Genomic DNA, 24,475 nt, shown 5'->3' with positions numbered 1-24,475 from the left:
TTCTGTGGTGGGCCGTCGAAGGCAACTTGATGAAGGGGGCTCCATTTTGGCTTCCCTGGCCGGAGGTGACGATCGTGACGGATGCATCCCTCATGGGATGGGGAGCTCATGCCAACGAGCTGACAGTCAGCGGTCGTTGGTCTCCGTCGGAGTCCAGACTCCATATCAATCTGTTGGAGCTGAGGGCCGTCAGGCTAGTGCTGAAGGCTTTTCTGCCGACTGTGCGAGGAAAGAATGTCCTGATCCTGACGGACAACACAGTGGCCATGCACTACCTCAACAAAAAGGGGGGGGGGGGCGCAGGGTCACTTCCTCTGTGCAGGGAGGCGATGCAGCTCGAGTTCTGGGCCATCCAGCAGGAAGTTTCGATCTCAGCAGTTCATCTGGCCGGAGACGAAAACGGGACGGCGGACACTCTGAGCAGGCAGAGCACGATCTCTCATGAGTGGAAGTTGGCTCAGGAGATTCTTCTGGAGCTCTTCGCCCTTTGGGGGACCCCTCAAGTGGATTTCTTCGCCTCCAGTGTCAACCGGAAGTGAGAGAGTTTCTGCTCGCGGGAATTTCCTCCAAAAGGAGCATTAGGAGACGCGTTCGTGGTGGAGTGGTCATTCCCGCTGCTGTATGCGTTTCCTCCAGTCCCCGTCATCCCGCAAAAGCTGCGGAGGTTATGGAAGTTCGGTTCCCGGATGATCCTCATTGCTCCGGCGTGGGCTCGGAGGACGTGTTACCCGGACCTTCTCGACTTGTCCATCTGCCCTCCACGTCGTCTTCCCTACCGAGCCGATCTGCTCTCACGGGAGGGGGGTCAGGTTCTCCATCTGGAGGTCAGACCCCTCAACCTTCACGCTTGGCTTCTGAAAGGTTGAGGTATAAGGATTTGGACCTCCCTGAAGACGTGATGGAGTTGTTGCTCTCGGCCCGACGGCCAGCAACAAAGTCTCTGTACCGTTGGCATAAGTTCTGCGACTGGTGCAGAGTTCTGAATGTGGATCCTTTTGCATGTGACATCCCCATGGTTCTGTCCTTTTTACTTTCTTTGGCCCACAGAGGCTTGCAAGTGGGTACCATTAAAGGTTACCTGGCGGCGCTGTCCATCTTTAAGCGCTCGTCTGAAGAGTGGTCCTACTTTAAAATCCCTTTAATTTCACAGTTTCTGAAAGGGCTCACTAATGTGTTCCCTCCGTCGCCTTTCCTGGTGCCCGGTTGGGATTTAAACCTTGTTCTTAAGTTTCCTATGGGTGCTCTGTTTGAGCCTTTACATTCTTGCCCTTTGAGGCTGTTGACTCTGAAAACTGTATTATTAGTTGCGGTTACTTCTGCTCGCAAAGTGAGTGAGTTACAGGCACTGTCAGTTAAGCCACCCTTCACTGTTTTCCATAAGGACAGGGTTGTCCTTGGAGTTCGGCCTTCTTTTCTTCCGAAGGTAGTGACGGAATTTAATTTGGCCCAGAAGGTGGTTCTTGTGGCATTCTATCCTCCTCCGCATCCTGGTAAGGAAGAGGAGAGGCTCCATAGGCTTGATCCTAGGAGAGCTTTAAGCTTTTATGTTTCGCGCATGTCCCGGGTCAGAGTGGACGATCATCTCTTTATTGGTTACGCTGGAAAGCGTTTGGGACAAACTGTGACGAAACAGACTTTGTCTTGCTGGATTATTTTGGCTATCTCGGAGTGTTACCGCTTGGCGGGTAAGGACCCACCGGCTGGCTTGCGGGCCCATTCTACCAGGGGTATGGCTGCATCTACTGCCCTGCAGAGGGGTGTTCCTATTCACATCTGTGATGCAGCCACCTATGCTTCAGTACATACATTTGTACGTCACTATTCCCTCGTTCCTATCCGAGGTTAGGATCTGGCCTTTGGCAAGGCGGTCCTTTACTCCGCAATTTGATTGGGCATTCTTAATATCTGTTTTCTAAATTCTTTACCACCTCCTTGCATTGGTACTGCTTTGGGAGTCTGTCGTAGATATGGAATACGTCGGAGGACCCAATCCCCTCGAAGAACAAGTTACTCTCTTACCTGGTAACGTTCTTTCGATGGGATGGTCCGACGACCTATTCCATATCGCTCCCTCCCTAGCTTCCCCGCTACAGAATTTCTTATGCGATTGCATCTTACGTTTCCGCAAGGCTTTGTGTGTCAGACTGGGGGAAAAAACTACAACTGAGGCTACGGGCGTCGTGCATCCTACTTATAAGATCCAGTGATGTCGGCCGTCGGAGGAGGTTCTCGAGGGTGGCGTATCGTCGTCGACGACTCAGGACGCAGACGCTGAAGATTTTCCGAAGCAGCACAGCTGTGGTGATTACTGTCATAGATATGGAATACGTTGTTGGACCATCCCATCGAAAGAACGTTACCAGGTAAGAGTAACTTGTTCGTTCCTCAGGCAGAAATTCTATGAGAAAGGGGAGAAGGCAGACATGTTGGCAGCCAGGCTGAGGGCACAGCGGGTGAAACGGTGGGTCTTGCGATAATAGATGAGGGGGAAGCAACTGTGAACCAGGGCAGACCAAATAGGCAAGCTTTGCACATTAAAAAAAACTGAAGAGTGAAAGCCAAGCAGACGCGCAAGCACCAGAGTACCTCCAGGACATAGTTATGGGGAAACTCACTTGGGACGAGATGAGCAGTCGAGAAAACTCTATCACATCAGAAGTTGTTAGAGGCTATTAAAAGGCTCCCATTGGGAAAAGCCCCAGGAGAGGACTGATACACAATAGGATTCAACAAACACTTCAAAGATGCACTCTTGCCGCACATGGTCAAGCGCTAGAACATTCTTGACACCAGGCTGTCGCCCCTATCATTTAGCAAGGCCTTAGTATCGGTCATACCAAAGGAATGCTGGGACCCCGGTCTATGCCAGTCCTACCATCCGATATCCTTGATCAACCTAAATGAGAAGATTTACACCTGCATACTAGCCATCAGACTCAAGGGAATGATGCCCCATCTAATACATACCGATCAGTGGGGTTCATTTGGGGGAAACGGGGTTCGGATGTAATGAGGAAGACACTGAATTTAATGGACCACATGGCCCGGGAGAAGTGGGTAGGGGGGGCTACATGCTGATAAGTCTTGGTGTTGAAAAGGCATTCGACTGCGTTGAATGGGGGTTCGTTTGTGGTTTTGGAGAGAGGGCACGCAGGTTGTGGTGGACGAGAAAACATCCCCAGTGTTTAGCCTCCTGAGGGGTACGAGGCAGTGATGCCCCCTATCCCACCTACTATTCGCCCTTACAATGGATCCACTGGGTATTTTTTTTTTATTATTATTTTTATATGGTTTATAATAAACCTTTAAAAAAAAACAGAAAAGGAAGATAGAACTCATCAGACAAACACAAGCGAGTTACAAAACTTCACACTCGATCGATCCCAACTTCATACATCAAATACGGCCACAGGAACATGAACTTGGAACAGTGCTTAGACACGAGGCACGCTCGTAGTTTCTAAGTTGTATGTTCCCTCATCCTCAAGCTGTTCAAGTCGTGATGCCATAGTTTCCAAGAAAAAGGTTAACGCTAAAATTAGTCTTTGATCGGTTGCATCAAACATTAGTTGCCACCAGTCTTTTACACGATAGGTCGCTCTTTCCAACGCGATACTTCCAAATTGTCGAGTTCTATCCTCAGTGAGACCCACGCAAAATAGAACAAGATGTTTTAAAGTTTCTTTGGTTTCATTACACAATCGACAAACATCAGAATGCAACTCATTTTTTACCCAACAGTTAGTTCTTTCGCGAGTTTTAAAAATATTAAAACGAAACATCATATAAAGTCTTCTTTTCCTTTCATCAGGAAATTGTTTCCAAGGAATGTGTATCTCGTTTAACGCTCGTTTTTCACCTGGAGCATCTTGCATAAGTTTATAGGTGCGTCTAAGATCACAGGTCTCACACCAATCACGTCTCCAGAGTTTGTTTTTGACATGATCAGGATTAATATGTAGTGTGTCGAGGTCTGTGTCTAGTTCTGAGCACGTTTTTACATTGTTGCACCCATAAATACAGTACAGAGTTTTTATTGATTTCTCCTGGATTTAAAAGAATTTTAAACTGCAAGGTAAGATCTTTAAGAGACATTTTTCGAAACAAGGTCAATGAATTCCAAATCACTCTTGCATTGATAGATGTTAGACTCAGCTCATATCGTATACATGCAGAGGGAGTGCTTCTAGGTAAACCAAGGACTTTAGTCCAAAAGATGTTTTCGATCAAGTTCCACAAGTCACTTGAGCAGCCAAAAGCACATTCTGCCCCATAGATTAAGGCTGGGGTGGCTTTTTGTTTGAAAAAGGATATAACTGGAAGCATGGAATACCGGCCATATTTCTTATGTAGCACCATAGCCTGTGTAGCCAGTTGTCGGCACTTCAGTTTTATTTGTTCCACCCATGGAGCGTCGTTCAAACTGGAACTAATCCTCATGCCTAGGTATTTGGTATCAGTGATAGAATGTAGTTGTATTTTACCTATATGCCATTTAAAGGTGGGTTGCGTGATGATTTTTTGACCACGCAGATCTCTTAATACAAGGATTTCCGATTTTGTAGCATTTATGCATAATTCATTTTTTTCAACATAACGTACCAATGCTGTTAATTTCCGTTGTAGACCAATTGGAGTTAGGTCTAACAAAATTAAGTCATCTGCATAAAGTAGATGACTCACGTGTGATCCGTTAACTTTTGGTGAAAATGATCCCTCTCCGTTAATTGTTTGGTCAATGTCATGAAGAAAGAAGTTGAAAATAATGGCGGCAAGAGGACATCCTTGTTTTACACCTCGGAAAGTCAGGATTGGTGTTGACAAATTACCTTGGCGATCAAGACGTATTCTGACATTTGTCTCAGTGTGCAGGTCTTTTACTGCAGCAAGAAGGCTTGGAGGGCACATTGTTTTTTCAAGTTTTGCCCAAAGTATATCCCTGTTTATACTGTCGAAGGCTTGGGATAGATCAATTACAGCCAAGTAAATCTTGGTCCCAGTTCTTATTGCCTCCATTTTCAGGGTATTGACAATAAATAGATTCAGACTGCATCCAACTCCTTTCACAAAGCCACTTTGTCTTTGATCAACAAAATGGTTTTGCTGGGACCATTTTAGAAATTTATTTTTTAACATGGTAGCATAAACCTTGCTTAAGACGTCGAGAAGCGCAATCGGGCGATAGTGTGCCGGGTTTAGTCTATCGCCTTTTTTAAACACAGGAACAATTATAGCACTCTTCCATGATGTTGGTGTCTCACATCTTGACACAATTTTCTTGAATAAGGTATTACAAAAGTTCGCCCAAATTTGTGGGTTTTCTTTCAAGGTAAAGTTGGTAAAACCATCAGGCCCAGGGGCACGTGAGGTACTTAAGTTGTTAATTGTTTCTAAAATATCTTCTTCTTGAAACTCCAGATCCCAGTGCTCCATTTTTGCCAGTCCAGATTCTATAGTAGAGCCTTTTTTTCCATACAAGTTTTTATAGTAGGTTATCCAGACACTCTCACTAACCATGTTAGTCTGTACAGCACTCTGAGAGCCAGAAAGATTATTTATTAGACTCCAAAAGTCGCGTGTATTACTACTTCCGAGTTTTGATAACATAAGTTCAGCGTCAGATTGCAGCATGATTTTTTTGTGTTGTTTTATCCAGTTTTTGTAAGCTTGTTTTATGTTTTTGATCTTATTGACAGTTTCATTAGAAGACATTCCACTACACATGCGTATGTCGCTTCTCATTTTACGCTTGCGTTTGGAGATTTCTAAGTCAAAAACGTGCAGGTTCTTAAAGCATCTGTTTTTCAATCCATGTTTTTTTTCCTTATATGTTTCCAATAAATCGGAGTATTCAAATGTATCTTTGTTTTCTTGATATGCATGGGTTATGCTCTGAGCCTCTTTTTCCGAAAGGCGTAACCGAACTCCATTTGATTCCAGTGTTAGATCAAAAGACCATTTATCGGAAAGGTTCTGTGATGAAACCGCAATCGTAATCGTCACAAGGTTATGATCACTTTCTTTCATTTGCATAACCTGTAATTCCAAGACATTAATATGCACGCTCTCAGATACAAAAAAATAATCCAAAATGGATTCTTGTGCGTCCCTCATCCACGTGACTTTCGGTGGTATATCCCCGTAGGTATGACCATTCAGCATGTGCATGTTTCTGTTTTCCATTTCTCCTAACCATAGTTGGGCCACCTTTTTCAAGACAAAAGTTTTAGGTTTTTTTTGATGGCACTGGTAAGCAATTTATATTTAGGTCGCCACACAGCACTATATTTGCTGCCCCATCTACCTCATAAATATTATCAATAATATTTGTTACTTGGTCAATAAAAATTGAGGCAGGAGAAACTTTATGTTGCCAATAAAGATTGAGGATATACATGAAGTTCTTATTCTGTTTTCCAGATTTTCCAAATTGAAGCACAGTTAACTGAATATAGGGAGTGTGATTACAAGATTTGAATATTCTGTAGCCCGAACTTTTTCGAACCAAAGTCATTAATCCTACAGTTGGTCTGCCAAGTTTTTTCTTAGTTGCAGGATTAAAAGCAATCTCAAAACCTTCTATTACCGGACATGTAGTCAGCCAGGTTTCCTGGGCACACATAATATCAATATTTTCTAACCAATTGGATTTGTGCAAGTGCACATGGCCACGAGCATTCCAACTGGCTATCTTAGTTGTAGGTTTTTTGCCGGTTTGGCATTAGCTTTGTTGAGAATTTTGAGAATTTATTGCTTTAGAGAGCCAGCTCCAGTCTTCAGAGGAATCAATTGCTCGGGCAATTTTTGGTTCAGTTACAACAGCCGATGATGGGATTAAGTTTTGTGCGATGGTAATTTTGATTTTTTCAGTTGGAAGCTTCGGAGTTTTGTCCATTTTTGAGCCACTAGCCTCAAACAACATTATGTCTTGACTAGATTCAATTTCCTCAAAGTAAACAGATTTAATTGCGGCTTGAGTGTTATTGGGAGCAGATCTTGAGTGTTCGGTCATTAACCGTTTACGTGGTTCTTTATAATTCTCATCTTCTTTATTCTGTTGAATTTCGTTGATGTCGAAGCTCATAGAAATCAACACCGAAGCAGCTTCCAATAGGGTGTTGCAGATGATTCGTGAATCAATATATAGCCGCACAATATCATTCCGCTTCTCATTGAAAAAGTCTACCACTTTTATGTCATTAGTCTCAATCATGCGTAGTGAAGGGACATAGTGGAGGAGACGCAAGACGTTCCTACAATTAAGCACAAGGTCGTCATCATTCTCCTCGATTCGTTCAAGAACCAAACAATATTTTGAGTGTGATTTTTCCTTTACAAGTCTATGATTATGTTTGGGAACAAGACTCCCTAAAGTTTTTCTACAGTGGGAATATGTTCTCGAATCACACAATCCTTGGTTCTTATTTGCTCATTTGATGTTTTGACAGAGTTAATAACAGACCAATTTGTCTCTTGATCTGGAGCCTTTTGTGAGCTTTTTCGCGCTTCGGTAAGCTTGCTCCTTCTTTGGCATAAAGTCATGAAGGGCGAAGTTGATAGAGCTGGTCGTGAATCTGCAGGTGGCTTCTCAGGTGGTATTATAGTACAAACCCTTGTATTTTTTTCACAACCAAACGGCATACGTGCCAAAGCAGGTGCTTTCGGTCCACGCGAGGTTGGTACAATCAATTCATCCACTGTCACATCTAGATCTTCATTTGTAACATCAGTAGCTGCTTCCTCATTATATGTTGATAAATCGAGCAAATTGACAGAAATATTAGCAGCCGTCGGCCTAGTACTTCCCTCTATCGGTATTCTCTGCACAATGGATACTGGTGATTTTTTTGCATAGGTCGCTTGTTGATCAGTAGTGATGTCAACTGATGATTGCTCTTTAGGCAATGGGACATTCTGTTCAGCTACAGTTCCAGCTTGCACATTCATAAAGACAGCTTTAATATTCCGCAGGAATTTTCTTGAGTTATTTGTCATATTTGCAGCTTTGATTCGTATATTTTTTGATTTTTTTACTTGTTTTGATTTTAAGCCCCTTTGAAGGGTGCACTGATGTGTGGAACTGTTGAAGATGGGAAAGACTGCAGGGTTTATAACAGCAGGAATATCATTATCCTTATGAGTTAAGCCATCAGTATTATTTGAGCAGGCTGGAGGTTGCGGATCTATATTGGCTAAGTTGATCGCAGACAGGGAACTTACAACAGCCTCAGAAAAACTCCTTAGGTCCTTTCCACTCAAAGGCTGCGAGAGCCTTTCTTTTCCAGTATTGAGAACTTCCTTTAGTTGCATCTGAGTTAGAGTTGCCATTGACCCAGATTCCAAGCTTTCTGGAGTACTATGAGTCAGACTCTTACTCGAATCGTTGGTTAATATTTGCTTTATATTGGTATTACATGTTCCACGGGAGTCAGTAACCTCGACGTCACTAGTACAAATCACGCTTTTACTCAATTGATTAGATAATGTTTGCATTGATTCTGTCATTACGTGATCCGAGGCTTTTTTAGTGTCAACGTCGATAGTGATGTTTTTGTTGGTTTTCTCTCCGCTGATTTGAAGCTGCGTCGCTGAATCGGTAGAAGAGTGGCGTATGTTGAAATTTTGAGGTTTTAGAAGGCCGAGCGCCTGTTTTGCAACTTCTACCAGTAATTTTTTGTCCTCTCTGTTGTTTTTTTTTTTGCTCAGTTAAGACCATTAATGACTGATCAATTTTACTATTAGAGTCATAAATCACTTGTTTAAAAAGATTGTCATTTTCAATATTCACCATCTTTGAGTTCAAAAGAGCTACTAAAGTACTCAAATCTTTTATACTATCTTTCAGATGCTCATACATTTTGAGAAAGGGACCAATCGTCATAGACATGGTAGAGGTCAATGTAGGTTGTATATCTTGGAGCAGTTTTTTAACAATCGTTTCCGTTAAGGCAGCCGAAAGCGGTTTTTGAATATGAATATTTTTCTGAGAGCGCCTTATTTTAGGAAAATCCCTTTCAATGATTGAAGAATCAGTTGAGGAAGCGTCTGTTGAGGAGTCACTACATTGCGACATTTGCGTCTTTGTGAATGGAATGTGAGTACTCTCCTGGGTTTTCTCAGCAGTTTGTTTGTACGCAGAGATCTGTACAGATCGTTTTTTTGGAGCACTTTGCTGCGAACAGACGGGACCCGATGAGTCGCCATCTACAAGACGACATCGCTTTGTTTTTGGACCCGAACTAATTGTAGAAGCTATTTTGCTGTTAATATCATTTGGCTTCTCCAGATTGATAAACGGATCCGATTCTTGAGTTTTTTTGTCCATTCTAGATTGATTTAGTTTTGTGAGGTCTTTTAGTAGTTTATTCACCACATCCAGCGAATTTCTCCTAGAAGAGATAACTTCACACGCGTTTACATTTGAAGTCTTATATGTTTCATCAGTCAGATGTTCAGAATGTATTATTTCAGAAGTCACTAGAGCATTTTTTTGTTGTTGGAGTGGGAACATATTTTGATCTAACGCCTGATTAATAGACTTTTTTGAGGCTTCAAATACATCATCACAACCTGTACTTATTTCTCTAGGATCATTGCTTACCACGTGCTCATTTGTGGATTGTGTACTTACAAATAAGGCTAGATCAGACATGGAAAAATCACCCACTGCACATACTCCAAGGGAGCAAGCAGTTTTTAAAGCCAACTAGTTGGATTGTACTATATGCGAGATATTATCAACATTCGAGACAATCGGCAGCCAAGTGTTTGTGGTTGTAGAAAAGTCAAACGTGTGTCTCGTGTTATCGTTCTCCTGAGACACAGAGGTTCTGCAATAAGATGGAGTTTCTGACACTGAAAAAAAAGGTGAATTTGTCGTAACCGGCAGAGTTGTATCCAGCGAAAACTTGTTTACGATTCCCAAGCAAGCACCCTTAACATTAAAACCTCGTTACGTGGTGCACCACCAAGCCCACCATTAACTGTGGCGAGTTCAAGAGAACTAGAGCGGTCATCCAAGTTCATGCCGCCAATACAAGTCAGACTTCGGCTAACAGACCCAAGCCCTCCACGTTCCTCAGGGCAGGGCACCAAGCATGAAGCTGGCAGCATAGTCAAGGGTAAGCCCTGACCCCTTGAGTTTTTACGGGCAGTTTGATTGTTCAAGGGTGAAACATCTGGCCGGGAAATGAAGGGATCTTTCATAAAAATATCAGAGGAATCAGTTTGTAAAGTATCAGCGTCACTATCCTCTCGGACCACACGAGAAACACTTACTTGGGAGGGTTGCAGATCTTCAGATTCTTCTCTCTCAACCCCGGCACAGGCAACCAGCAGAATAGCGGGTCCAGTAAGAACCACAGATCCCTGTCGGCATTGTGGTCGTGGTCGTGTCGACGGTTGTTTCAAACGTCTTGTCTTCGAACGCGTGATAGACTGCAGTGTAGAACTTAAACAGTCATCTTTCTCCATAACTCCTAAAGACTCCTAAGACTCTAAGACTCAGCTGACTCCGCGCTCGCTCCGCGAGAGTCAGCAGTCTTTAAAGGGTTTGAAAAGTTTCCTAAGCACCGCCTCCAGGCAGCACAAACGAGTGTAGAGAGCGGGAGCAGCCTCCAGGCAGCCTCCAGGCAGCACAGACGAGCGTAGAAAGCAGGAGCAGCCTCCAGGCAGCAAACAGGACCCGTCAAGCAAAGCTCAATGCAGCCTCTTGCAGACTCTAAGACTCAGCTGACTCCACTGGGTATTCAGCTGCGGGGTGACGAGGGCTGAACAGCATAAGGGTAGGCAACTCAGAATACAAACTGGGCATGCACACTGCTTCTTCGTATGTGTGACATAGTAAACTCCGCTAGAAGGGTGCTTGAACTATTGGTGGATTACGGAAGGGTATCAGGGTTCAAGGTCAACACTGCCAGTTCTACTCTTCCCCTGTAGCAGAGAGGGACATGCCCCAATTGCTGATCTAGAGGAGCTGTGGATCCCGATAGACAAACATCAAATATCTGGGAATACAGGTCACTAGAACCTTAACTGACCTCTGAGGCGAACTCCACTCCCTCCTGCTGCACAAGCTCTTCGCAGACATAATGCCGATTAACACTGTCCTGGTCAGGAAGGCTTAATACAGTGAAAATTACCCTGTACCCAAAAGGATGTGTCTGTACCAGATGCTGCCGATAGCCGTGCCGGGAGACCACTTCCGTGAGTTGAAACACAGGTTTAACAAGTTCCTTTGGGAAGGGCACAGACGGAGAGTAGCCTACAATATCTTGATCCAGCCCAAAGAGAGGGGTGGGGGTTGGGCTCCCAGACATGCTGGTTTACTATATGGAGGCGCAGCTCAGAGCACTGGTACCGCACTTATGGCTGGGTGGCGATGAACAATGGCTAGCCATAGAAAACGCCCTGCGTTGGCCCATGATGATGATGATGGTGGAAGATTTGCTTTGGGCGCCATGGTCCTAAATCCCACGCAACATGCAGATCACGCAATCCTAGGCCCACTGGATGCTCTGGAGGGCGAATAGAGACATGGACGGGGTAACATGGCCCTCTCCATTGAGCCACATATGGATGCCCTCGGTAAGGAACGCCATTTAGGACCTGCTTCGGTTCCATGAGCGCTTTAGAGGTATGCACCAATACAGATACATAACAGAGCGCTTTGCACTAGTAACAGAACAGATATACAGTGGGGCAGGGGTGGTTAGAACACAGAGGGGTACTGCTGTACCGGATGGTGGGGAGCAGAGGGGCAGACAGTGTCTAGTGAGTCAGGTGGCACGAGAGGTGACATGGTGGCCTAGGTGTTGAGGAGGAGACATTCCTTGAAGAGGTGGGTCTTGAGTTCTTTTCTGAATTGTAGGAGCGTGGGGGCGAGTCTGATGCTGACGTGGAGGAGGTTCCACGAGGAGGTTTGGGGCGTAAGCAGAGAATGCCTGTTTTCTGGTCCTTTCCTTTTTGCAACGGCAGATTTCAAGTCTGCGCATGTCCTGGCTTCTGGTGGTGTGCTGTCCACTGGAGATGCTGAGTTTCTACGCAAGGTAGCTGTGTGACTTGAGGGAGTCTGCCTTATAGATGATCCTGCAAGACTTGAAGGTGATTCGTGCGTGCAGTGCAGGAGCAAGTGAAGGTCAATGAGGACCCGGGGTGATGTGGTCAGATCTGCATACACCCTTAAGGCATGCAGCTGCGTGTAGGACACTTTATCATAGCCAGGTCTGTATGTCTGGGTGTTCGGTGTTGGTGAGGAGTAGGAATTCGGTCTTGGAGGGCTCGAGCTTCAAGTATGCACTGGACATCCAAGACTGGATCAGCGAGAAGCAGGTTTTGAGCCTATGGATGTTCGATTGATGGGGGTTGATCTGGAGGTATAGCTTTGTGTCATCAGTGTATTGGTGGATGTTGTGTGTGGCTAGGAGGGCCCCCAGCGGCTCCATGTATAGATTGAAGATCACTGGGGAGAGGATGGACCCTGTGGAACTCCACAGGTGACGGGTAGCATTGGCGATCTAGAGTAGTCTATCTGAACAAACAGCTTGTGGTTGGCGATGTAGGACTTGAACCATCGTTGGACAAGGTTGCTGATCTCCACCCCCCATGTGCCAATGTATGCGTGTATCGGGGTGCTGACCATTTCGGTTTGCAGGTGCGTTGTTTCAGAGGCGCTTGTTGGTTGATGGTGGCGAGTGCTTCCAGGAGAGTCGCAGTTCGGTTGGGGGTGTTCAGTCCATGTAATGTTAATTTTGGCAAGGTCTTCTGTGAGGGATTCCATTGGGAAGTTCTTAAAGGACCTGAAGGTTTGTGTGCTATATTTCTGCTGGGACGGCTTGACTGGGAATTGGTATGAGGTGGGTTTGGGGAGGGTCGGACAGGTTGTAAAAGGGACGGAATTCGTTGCGCTTGGGGTCCTGGAAGAGAGTCTGCACATTGGGATTCTCCCGGTATTTACAGTTGAAGGGGGTACTAATGGTGCCAAAATAGGAGCAACTCCAAAGGTGCCTAACTGCCACGGAGACAGTGTTCAGTACGACAGACCATGAAGGGGTTAATCTCCAGACTCAACCAACCACTGCTAGCTCCCCACAGGGGGGGGGGGGGATTGACACCTACAAGACGAGTTGGGAAAGAGACCTAGGCGTAGTTTGACCAGCTGCAATGGAAAACTATGTTCACAAATGCGCCCCGCACCTCCATAGCATAACAATACAAACTACATGGCATTAAATTACTGTACAGGTGACAGCTGGACCCTGTTCACCTCTAACATTTTCCTAGGGGTCAACCCACGATGGGTGTGTGAGCAAAATGCTGACTACTGGCACATGCGTTGGGCCTGCCCCCAAAATGCAGGTTTACTGGAGGTAAGTCTTGGTTTTGATAAAGGCCCTAGCTGTGATTGAGAGGAGACCCGATCTGCTTCTGGTACTTTTTGGGGTAGAAGCTAATGACAATGAATGGAGGAGGCTACTTCCACTTTCTACTGTGCATGTGGTGTAATACGCTGGAAACTGTTGGCCTTGCCAACGGAACAATGCGTGTTGAAGCCAAGGGACATTTATGACATGGAAAACGTGCCAGGAGCCCTTCATGACCGCAAGCCGTCAAGGGATGGAATGGGCTCCCTTCCTGAGTAAATATAGAACGCGTTTAGACCCGATTGCATAAAAGGGAAGGCTGCAGTGGACGCCACCGACATCTGCGTGCAGACACACTACCCCGCGGGGGAGGCTGGTTTGGAAGGTATGCTAGGAGGCATTGTCCAGGGGGGGGGGGGGGCGGGGGGCTGTATAACGGTGGATTAACTGTTCTTTCTCAGATTTCATCGCAGGAACTACATGGGCGTTAGAGTTATAGGTATGGAAATGAAGGCTATGGGAATGTGTTTTGTGGTCTTGACAAATGCCATGTATATGCAGTGGTCATATGAATCGTGATTTGTACAAAAATAATAAACAGGTTTACAAAAAGGATATACAAAAGTATCCCATGGCTAGGGTTAATGAATGAGTTGGGTGGAAAAGGGTCACACTTTCTTAGGAGAACTGACTAAATCCAGTAGTGCAGCAAAAAGTGCTGGGGGAATTGCATGTGAAGTGAATTTCACACAAAAATGAAAATCTACCTAACAGTTTAAGACACTATTTTACTTGTTTTGTTAAATTGTGTGGTTCACATATTTTTTTAATATATTGGTGTGTTCTCTAGAGACATGTGCAGAATAATTGTACTTTTGTGTCAGCCTGCTTACCCCCTAACTGAGTTAAGCCTAGTTTCCCTGTCCATGTAACCTACCTTTGAGAAGTTTGCTTTTCCTTTCCTGTTGGGTGTTAGCCAGCATTCAGGTCTGTGGTGGTAGATCCCTCAATAGAGGATTTACAAAAACGGTACGAACGGAAGGAATCTTAGACCCTTGTCCTCATCAAGATATGATGGTCTCGGGAGGATAGCCGAGGGGCATCGTGCTTGCCTTGGAAGCAAAACGACCCAGAGCAACACGGGTTCGATCCCGGGTCTGCGCTTAGAAACCTCTGGGTATTAAGCGTGTTATAAATAACCTATCATATCAAATGTTAAACTACCCCAGAGACTCATTCTGTAGTCAGATCTCCACTAACCAGATAGGTTTAGAAATGAATGTGTTCATGCAGTTAATTTCCTGGGCTGTTTTTGGTGTGGGTATGTTGCATGCCGTTAGATGCTTACTGATATAAATCATTAGGCCTTAGCATACTGTTGTGGAGAGGTTTGATAGCAGCAGTTCAGTAGGGAATTTAATGTCTGTATCGTTAGCCCTAGCTGTGGAGCACAGTTTACAGATTTTACCTGCACTTGCATACTTCCAAATCTGGGAGTTCTTTGCACTGAATGCCCTATTTGAATCTGTATTTTATTCTATTGTTATTTTTAACACTCAGATAATCAAAGCAGCTGCTGACCAAGACCGCGAGCTACTCCTCAAGAAGTCAATTGAGATGAAGTTCCTTAGCGGTTATGAGACAAAGGTATTTAAAGCTTTTAACCATTGTTTTTTTGTGACTATGCACATATGTAGGTGGATCATGGATCTTTCTTGCTGTGCAAGGTTGACTATTGCTCAGGGCATATGTTGAGTGAAGACTGATGTGTAGAGTAGTAGGGAGTCCGCAGCTCTTTGTAGAGGGTGCAAAGAGAAATGGCACATATGCATTGCGCACTATAAGCTAAATCAGTGACAGAACTGAGTACCCGCAACAGGAGCAGTCATTTATTTTAAAAATTTTGTTGATTAAATGAGCATGACAGTAAATGAACCTGGGTGTTAGGCTCCCATTTAATAGCAAAACATGTTTTAGCCAAAAAAGCATAGACACTAGTTGATTGCAGGCTTGCTTTATTTCAAAGACTGCTTCAAGGCCATCCAGTAGATTGTCTATATGTACTTTAAGGGCTCTGGTGTTGCAACTGTGACTAACATTGTAACATGTCACATTAGTCAATGTTGCTTTATTCTGAAGTTCTAATGCCCTGGTCTACAATACTTTAAAGACCCCAACCGGTGTGTGTGCAAAGACGGTTCGACCCATTTCTTTTAAATGATTAAACTGCAAATTAAGAAAGCCAGTTGGCAAAGCTCAGACAGGCTCTTTTATTAGATTTCTAAATTATCCTGCCGATCGTGATGGGCAAGATTTGTTCTAGAGAATTGATGAGTAGGCTAATCCCTTGGTGGTAGGTCATGGGCTGTCTGTGTTGTATTTGCATTCTCTGATGTTAACACTTTATAGTGCTTTACTTGTTTGATATTTTGTCTCGCCAAGCTGATGGTTGGTTTTCCCTTGGACAGGTTATGGAAAATGCTCATTTGGAAGCCATATTAATCCTGGGAGAGGCCTTCAAATGCGATGATCCATTCGATTTTGGTTCCCAGAGTACCACTGAGCGGATACACGGCCTAATCCCAGTTATGTTGAAACATCGTCTGATCCCTCCGCCTGAGGAGACCTATTCCCTCCACCGAAAGATGGGTGGCTCCTTTCTTATCTGCTCCAAGCTGAAGGCCCAAATCTCCTGCAAGAACATGTTTGATGAAGCATACAAGAAATACTGGGACAAAAAAGATGATAAAAAGGAATAGTGGGCATTGGACAAGTGCCTTTCGTAGCTCAGACTTGTGTTGTACAGAGCTATGTGCTGCATACAGTAACCTGTTAATAGCGCCCAAGACTGTTATCAAGCTGCAAAAACATGTCCCCGAAGCTACGGTAGAGGTTTTTAACTAGTGTTTTCCCACAGTGCCTATGTGAATTTACTGCAGTTCTGTGGACTTTTATTGTCTTGTTTTGTAAATGTAGAAAAAGTTCAGTGTTCTTCCATGCACCCAAATGAACTTTAACCCGATCATTGATGCAAAGCTGTTGTAAGTTGTCCATCAATCTGAGTGTAGATTTTCGAGGGAGAGATTTCGGAAGCACATGACAAAATGACTAAATTGTTCCCTGCTTTTTTTTTTTTTTCTTGACCCCCCTCTTGATCTCTTGTTTCAGAATTTGGAATGTCAGTGATGATTATACTGTGGATCTGATGAAGAAAAAATTACACTGAAAATATATTAATTTTTTGGGCACCGCCCTATTTTTGTAAAATCATCAAATTAAGCGGCTTTCTAAACAGTTTGTCTGGGAAACCGCTATTAATTTTATGGAGTTTCATGCTGTAAATAGAATTATTTTTACCTTGCCATTCTTTGAAGAGGTCTGTTCAAAATTGCAATTTGAAAGATGGCTGGTTTGGATGGTCGTTGGGGGGGTGCCATTTCTCTGCTTATAAAGGGTTCACAGGTTTTCCAAGTGCGACAATTAGATGCCTTCCAGGCAGTACTGCTAATACAGGAGAGGGATATATGAATGTGTAAGAAGTTTTCGATTTGGTCTAGGTGCAGTATCAAATGGTATTCAAAATGGGGTGGGAGTACACGTTTTTATGTTTTAGTGAAACAGACCTAATTTCCAACAAAGATTTAATCCTGATTCCGTGCCAAAACATTTGTTGTATATACATTTCAGGAACTTGGCAGCCGTCCTTATGTGTTGACAATTGAATGTACTTGACTTTTTGATGTGGGTCGGTGGGTAGTGGGGTGAATATGTATTCTAGCGTCTTTCAGTTCTCCAAAGGTGTGAGTTCCTTACAGTTAAAATAAATAACCTGTAAGTTACCTGCTGGTTGTGATGCATGTCAACATCACTCTGCAGCAGTGAGTTTTCATCCAGAGTAAGGACTATTTTTTTCTGTATGTTTTTTTTTCTCTTGCTATACTCTCCCCAGATGTACGCTTTCTGAATTATCACCTTACCTAATAGAACCTGAAGTATTTGTTACTGAAAAACAAAAAGCATATTGTTCGTTCAGGGTCCCTTTGAATCCTTCTGTGGAAATGCACATGACCATTTTTTGTTGGGGTGGCGGAGTGGTATGCTTTTGTGGGACTTTCTCCAGCCTTTTCCCTTTTTAGCACTCATGTGTTTATTCTGTCAAGCTCAAACTTGCAGTTGCACCCTTGTGCCTTCAGCACAGCCCTGAGTGGATGTTCTGCTGTTTAAAGGATGTTTTCTGCAAGTTTATCTGCAATGCACCTGGTGCTCTCCCAGGTCTGTACACAAAACAGCAAATTGTCTTTCTTAACATTCATGTCAATCCAGTGATGCATAGGGCATCGAGAGAATTCCATCCATCCTTGGATCATTCCCTTGCTCTTAGCATTTAAACAGAAAAGACTATTGCTAGTATTTCCTGGCAGAGGCTCACAGCCTTTTATCTTCTCCTACTTGCAAAACAATAGTCTGGGTCCTTCCTTTTGACTTCTGGTTTTATGCATTGCAACTGGCAGTCTAGAATAAGGCTTCCGGGGAGTCATTTAAAAAAAATGGCAAAAGATCTTTACTTTTGTGCACTTGTTGCTACATTAGTTGGAAATGTTTTCCTGACTGCTTTTAAATAACCTGCTCTAGAATGCCCTCCTAGCTGTCTCATGCAACCCAGGAGTATGGCGGGTAGTTTGCCCTGGCTTTTTATCCCAATTTTAATGCTGGGGTTAAAGGCTCATATTGGTCATTGAAAAAAGCTAAAGTGCAAGTCCTTGAATGCAAGCTTTCACAAATGTAGTTACTTGGCAGCTGTTTTCTGCACATCTATATATATGGATCTAGGCCTTCACAGCATCCGTAGCCAGCGAAAATTGGTGAACCGGTTGCAAGGATTCATGGTAGGAATAATGGAGATGCCCAAGTAGTTATTGAGATCTACCACTACAAGATCTGCATGGCTCACGTGTAGTAGTTGCTGGGATATAGGTAATGCATATTGCTGCAAATTTCTGTCTCAATACAGACTGGTGTATCTCTAATAAATTCTCTCCTGCAATGTGTTCTGCTTGACTAGCTATCTGGAGGTTTGTCGTTTTGGAACGAGCTGCCTGCTCACAAACACAGTATAGCTAACCTTTGTAATAACTGGTTTACCCCAAAGATTTTACTTGCAGTCCATTATCAAACTCCAATGCTATCCCTGGCCACTTTTTTTAAGCTGTCTAATGGAGAATCCCGACACCAAATTGTAGAAGAAGCTATTCACGTACATGGCATATTGAAGTTTGCGTGTGTGCTGCTGGAAGCATCTTGTCATTTTCCTTTTAAAACCAGTTTATTCTGTATGGCAACATGATCATTCAGATGGCTGAGAGGAGGAAGTATAAAAGGTTATAAGTAACTACCTGTTCTTATCCATAGGGCATTTCAAGCTTTTGCTTATTTGAGCAGCTGAGACGCACAATTTTAAATGAATTCAGTCACATAGGCGAAGAATGTATTTTTGGAAGGTTTCTTTTTTACAATTCTTGTAACATTATGAATCTTGATTTCAATTAAAAATTACTTATGGAAACTATTGGCAGGTATTTTCTTGAATTCATTTTTAGGTTTCTGTGTCCTTGTAATTGTGCAACTTAACCAAATACCTAAATGTTATAACAATAGACAAGTCTACTTAAAAGCAGTAATTTTCTATACAACCTTTTATTAAATTAAATTTCTAACAGAGAAAAAAGATCACAAGTGCTACAGACCTATCTTATACAACCTTGATATGTACAAAATGTACCATGGTATGCAAATTAGTCACATTTTAGAAGGCTTAAAAGCACATTACAAACATGCAATCCAACACCTGTATTGGAAGCAGGCAATCTATTGAAATAAACTTAGTGCCGTCCATGAAAAGAATTAAGAACCGTTAACCTAAAAGATATTGGTTTTCATCAGCTAGTCTTCAAAGTGATTCCACATTTCTGGCGGAACAGCCCATGGAAAAGGTGTACAAAAGGTGTATATCAAGGTTTCCGAGAGAAATATATAGTGGTTGTAAGTTTGGGGACTGAATAGGGGAAGATGTCTCACCTGCCAGATCAGCAGTATCCCAGCCACATCAACATATAGAAATGATTGAAGCCAGTGTACAAGAGTGATCATTGTTCTAGATAGTCAAGCGAAATCCAAAAGTTACATTTATTGTACTTTTCTTTTAGGAAAGTAAGCTTCTCCATATTTACTCAATGCCGGCATTTCCTTGTGTAGACAATCATAGGGGGAAGAATCTGCCTGATTGCAGCAAGGAGCATGAGAAACCCTCACAGCCAAGAGAATCTGACTGATAAATGTATGTACCCATGTAGAATGGTAGGGGGAATACCTGTGGTCCTCAAATGCCCCAGAGGGAATAGCCTGACATTTTAAATGTAAATGTAAGTGAAGGGAAACGATTGACCATCAAGAAAGTATTATGGGTCGCAAGATTGATGGGGCACTATAAACCACATATGTTATGCTCTATTTATATTGTTGGTTGTGAAGGGCTTCTGCACTTCTCTCTTGGTAAGTGGTTTAGGACAGTTCTCTGTATCGCCCCCCCCCCCTTCTTGCTAGTCATTGCATTGCTTCGCATCCTTATGAAACATTTTTAATTACCTATTTGTTGTCATATGACTGAAAAGAGCCTGCATTTTAAAATGAAGGTAACTGGTGGAGGAGGGCAGGGGTTGGATTTAAAGGGGAAGGGCTGGGGCAGAGTGCAGTGATGACTTGATTGGTTGTAAAAGGGGGCCTAATGGATTTGTCGCTTCCACCATTCCCCCGCCTGCCAAAAAATGACAGGGTCGAAAAGATTGTGTAAAGCAAGAAGGGTCAGAAAGTGACCTTACAAAATGCAGTAAAGAGCATTTGAATTTGGCCCTTTTAGATGGTCAAATGTGTCCACTATAAAATAAACACTGGTCTAATGAAAATTAAGCATTACAACTTGTAATAATCTCATGCAACCAGTTTACCTACTAGGGATTCTCTGTAAGCCGTTTCACTCTGGTTGGTGATCAGTAGTGTCTGCTTCATGCATTTGCTTTTCCTTAATTGTAGTGACCACTTTCACTCTTTACTAGTTTCCTCCAGTCTTTTGACAAATAAGAATTCCTGCAGTTGGAACAGCCTTTTATTTTTCCACTTCTTGACCATTTTCCAAACAAATGTTACCTATCTTAAAAAATACACCAACAATATCTTCAACATAACCACCTGTAGAACCCACCCTCACACCAACCTCCCGCCCCCCCTGCTTAGAAACAACCGAATCCAACAAATTAATGGAGTCTCAAACGGGCAGCAGTCAAGGATCAGACGCTCATCAACGGCTGACATATCGGGCTCAAACTAAAAGAAAAAGTGAGATGACAGACCTTCGAAAGAAGACACAGCATGAGCAATAAACTAAAACATGAGGGATCAAAGTCTCATTGATTCACAACTTTCGTGGAGCAGAACCACCATCCAGTCTTGGAGGAAAGAGTTCATAGTATCATGAGTCAAAGCTGAGTATTTCATAAGTGAAAATCATCCAGAGTTTGGCTATCCTGTCAGACTTTATTGGCACCAAGCCACTTTTCCACTTCTGGGCCAAGGCTAGCTTCCCTGGCCGGAGCATGGCCTGAACCACCTTGGGCAAGAGAGCTGAGACGCCTCCTGGGATGGGATACCAAAAAGGAATACAAGGGGGAGCAAGGGGAGAGGGACACCCGTAATCTCATTAATCCACCTCCGAAGGTCGGCCCAAAATTCCTGAATAACCGGGCACTCCCACCATAAGTTGAACCATGTCCCTTGTTGGCCATAGTTTCTCGGACAGAATGGGGACATACCAGGATACATTTTAGCTTCTCTTTCTCTCTCTTTCTCTCTCTTTCTCTCTCTTTCTCTCTCTCTCTTTCTTTCTCTCTTTCTCTCTCTCTCTCTCTCTCTCTCTCTCTCTCTCTCTCTCTCTCTCTCTCTCTCTCTCTCGGTGCCATGCGTGTAGCATTTTAAAGTTGTGTTCCATTGCTGCCGTATACAAACGGCCTGAGAAAAGGGACCTAAAAAATAGCTGCCCAAGTAGCTTCTTGCACCTCCGTCCCCAACCTAGCCTCCCACCGCCTCTTGAACCTCCGCTGTGATTAAGACCTTATACAGTCTAGACAAGGACCCCCTCCTTGATGTGGATTCAACAATGTTTTTTTTTTTAGAGGCGTAAGAGGAACGGGCCAGACTATGCACCCATTGGCCATCAGTCAAGATCCCCTTCACTCGAAGATTGACATTGGCGAATCTCCCATGGCCTCCGCCAGGCAGGCATACTCAATGAATTCTCCCTAACAAAAGAGCTGCGCCGCACGCTTGAGGCCCACATCTTACCATCCCTGCGTCCCGCGCACATCTCTTCTGCCCAAGTTGATTGGGTGGCCCTACAAGGAAGACAGAGGGGGCCAGGAGGGGAGAGCAGAGTGTTCTTTGTCGTCGTTTCACAGCGCCCACAGCATAGACAGGGTAGGGTGAGTTTTAATTTTATACGGGAAGATCATTGGTGGGGGACCACAAGAGATCTCTCACCTTCCTGGGGTGAACTTGCACATCCTCGATGTAAGACCAATAAGTTCTCATGTCATCTCTCGAATGCTCCAACATTACTCTTAATTGGGCCACCTCGTGGTAGAGTCTGAAGTCTGGTAACCCAAATCTCCCGTACTCTCTCGGGAGCGTTAAGGTTCCGTGTTTAACCCTTGCTTCTTTCCCTTTCCAGATAAAGCGATGGACCATCAACTGGATGGATTTAAAAAAAACTAGGAATGGTGACCGGAAGGGCAGAGAAGAGGTAAAGAAGCCTAGGCAAAATATTCATCTTAATAGACACCATACGCCCAAACCATGAAAGGGTCAAGGGAGTCCAACAAACTAAGTCAGACTTTATCTTGGCTAGGATGGGAGGATAGTTTTCTTCAAAGAGAAGGGACAAGTCTGTGGATAAGAACTCCCAGATAAGGTGTAGCCCTACGCTCAACACGAATACCCCCCAGTGACTCCCTCCCCTCAACTTTGGCCTCGGCTCTACCCATTGGCATCAAGCTAGACTTCCCTGGGTTGATTCTCAGCCCCAAAAAGAGACCAAACTCTCGGATCAAGTCTGGAAGGTTTGGAAGCGAGGTTGGGAGGTTAGTCAAATACGCTAGGATGTTGTCCGCAAATAGGGAGACCTCAAACTCGAGCTTGCTGCAGCGAACACCCGTGATCCCCTGGTGCTGCCTTATAGCTATCGCCAGAGGCTCCAACACTAGAGCATAGAGCAGGGGTGAAATCGAACATCCCTGACGGGTCCCCCTGGACAGCGAAAATGCATCCAAGACCGTTTCGTTCATTGGCACTCTGGCTGTTGGGCCATTGTAAAGAGTTGAGATCCATCCACAAAACTTAGCCCCCATACCCATCCTCTGCAGAACCTTCCCCAAGTAAGCCCACTCAACCAGGTCAAAAGCTTTCTCCAAGTCCAGTGACAGAAGATAGGCCTCCTCACCTGAAAGCGCTACTTCATACATTAAGTCCAGTGTTTTTCTGATGTTATCCCCTCCTTGCCGCCCGAGAATAAAGCCCACCTGATCTCCGTGCACCAGCGAAGGGAGAAGCCAGGCCAACCTATTTGCTAACAGTTTGGCCAACACCTTCACGTCCGTGTTGAGTAGTGAAATGGGACGGTAGGATTGGCACTGCCTCGGGTCTTTTTTTTCTTTCAGGATGACAACAATATGAGCTGAGAGCATTGATTGGGGAAGATGACCTGACTCCAAGACTACATTGAAGAACTTATCCAGGAAGGATGCAAGGACAAGACAAAAGGATTTGTAGAAGAAAACCGTGAACCCGTTGTCCCCCGGCGTCGTACCTGCCTTCATTGAGTTGATGGTCTCGATCACTTTCTGCAATGTAACGGGCCTCTGAAAGGGTGCCGATTTCTCGGGGGTGGGGGGGAGAGGGGTAAGCTGTATGGGGTCCAGGAACCTATCTATATCCGCCCCATCCCCACTATACTCTGAACTATACAGGTGTTCATAGTATAGACGAAACTGTTCCGCAATCCCTGGGTCCTCGTTGCAACCCATCCCGCCCGGAAGAATCAGATAATCCACCCTCTTGTTGCTTCTAAGCTCCCGCAGCCTCCAGACTAAGATTTTATCTGCTTTTTCACCCTTCTCCATGTGCCTTTGCTTAAGGAAAGAAAGTGTTCTCTCCGTTTGCCCGATTAAGAGAAGGGCGAGTTTCTCCTTTAATTGTTGTAGCTCAGCCCACTTGTCTGGGATATCTGGGACCTAAGCTTGCCCCTTGGTTCCAGGGCCTCGATTTTGTCCCTCAGAAGCTTCTCCTCCCTGCACCTCCACCGCTTTCTCACCACCCCTAGCCCAATGAGAACACCCCTAATTGTGGCCTTAAAGGCCTCCCAAACTCCCGCTGTTCCCACTTGCCCGTCATTGATTTTTTAAAAAAAAACTCCTTAATGGAGGCAAGGAGGGACTGGAATAGTTCCTTGTCTTTCAGCAGGTGATCGTTGCAGGTCCACCTCCCCAGGCCAGCGACCCGCCTAGGCAACCCCAATTGAACCTTCACTAAGTCGTGGTCTGACCATGGCGTTACTTCCACCTTCGTTCCCGTAATCCGCTCACTGAGTGCCTTATCAACTAGGATGTAGTCAATTCTGGAGAATGACGAATGGGCTCTAGAGAAAAACGCGAAAAGCGGGTCTTGGCCCTCCCAGACCGAATGAGAATCCTGAAGCCCCAGCTCGTAATTAGTGCTCTGGAAAGAGGCTGCTAGGCGCTTCTGCAACAGGGAATCAGTACAGGGCCGATTGGATCTCCTGTCACGATCCGGATCCAAGACCATGTGAAAATCCCCACCCACCAAAAGGGCACCCTCAGTAAAGGACATGATTGTGGACTTCATCTCCAACAAAAAACGATCCTGGGCTTCGTTGGGGGCATAGATTGAGACTAAAGTCACCTTGGAACCTCCCACTTCCTCTTTGACCACTATAAAACGACCCTCTGGGTCCCTGTTTTGGGGCTAAAATGAGCCTTTGGAGAATCCACTAT

The 24,475-nt window shown here is 44.4% G+C and overlaps 1 protein-coding gene across 1 annotated transcript in view; it reads left to right on the top strand.

The window, feature by feature from the left end:
- Window positions 1–18,927, top strand: part of COQ8A (coenzyme Q8A) — a 1,433,786-nt gene extending 1,414,859 nt beyond the window's left edge. The window contains exons 14-15 of the mRNA XM_069608680.1: window positions 14,922–15,008; window positions 15,830–18,927. Of these exons, the coding sequence (XP_069464781.1) occupies window positions 14,922–15,008; window positions 15,830–16,120 (378 nt within the window). The 3' untranslated portion in view covers window positions 16,121–18,927. The remainder of the gene's footprint in view (window positions 1–14,921; window positions 15,009–15,829) is intronic.
- The last annotated feature ends 5,548 nt before the right edge of the window (window positions 18,928–24,475 follow it).

Source organism: Ambystoma mexicanum, chromosome 4q (genome assembly GCF_040938575.1).
Source record: "Ambystoma mexicanum isolate Mex_15411 chromosome 4q, UKY_AmexF1_1, whole genome shotgun sequence".
Classification (NCBI taxonomy): Eukaryota; Metazoa; Chordata; class Amphibia; order Caudata; family Ambystomatidae; genus Ambystoma; species Ambystoma mexicanum.
This window is presented reverse-complemented; position numbering and strand designations above follow the sequence as displayed.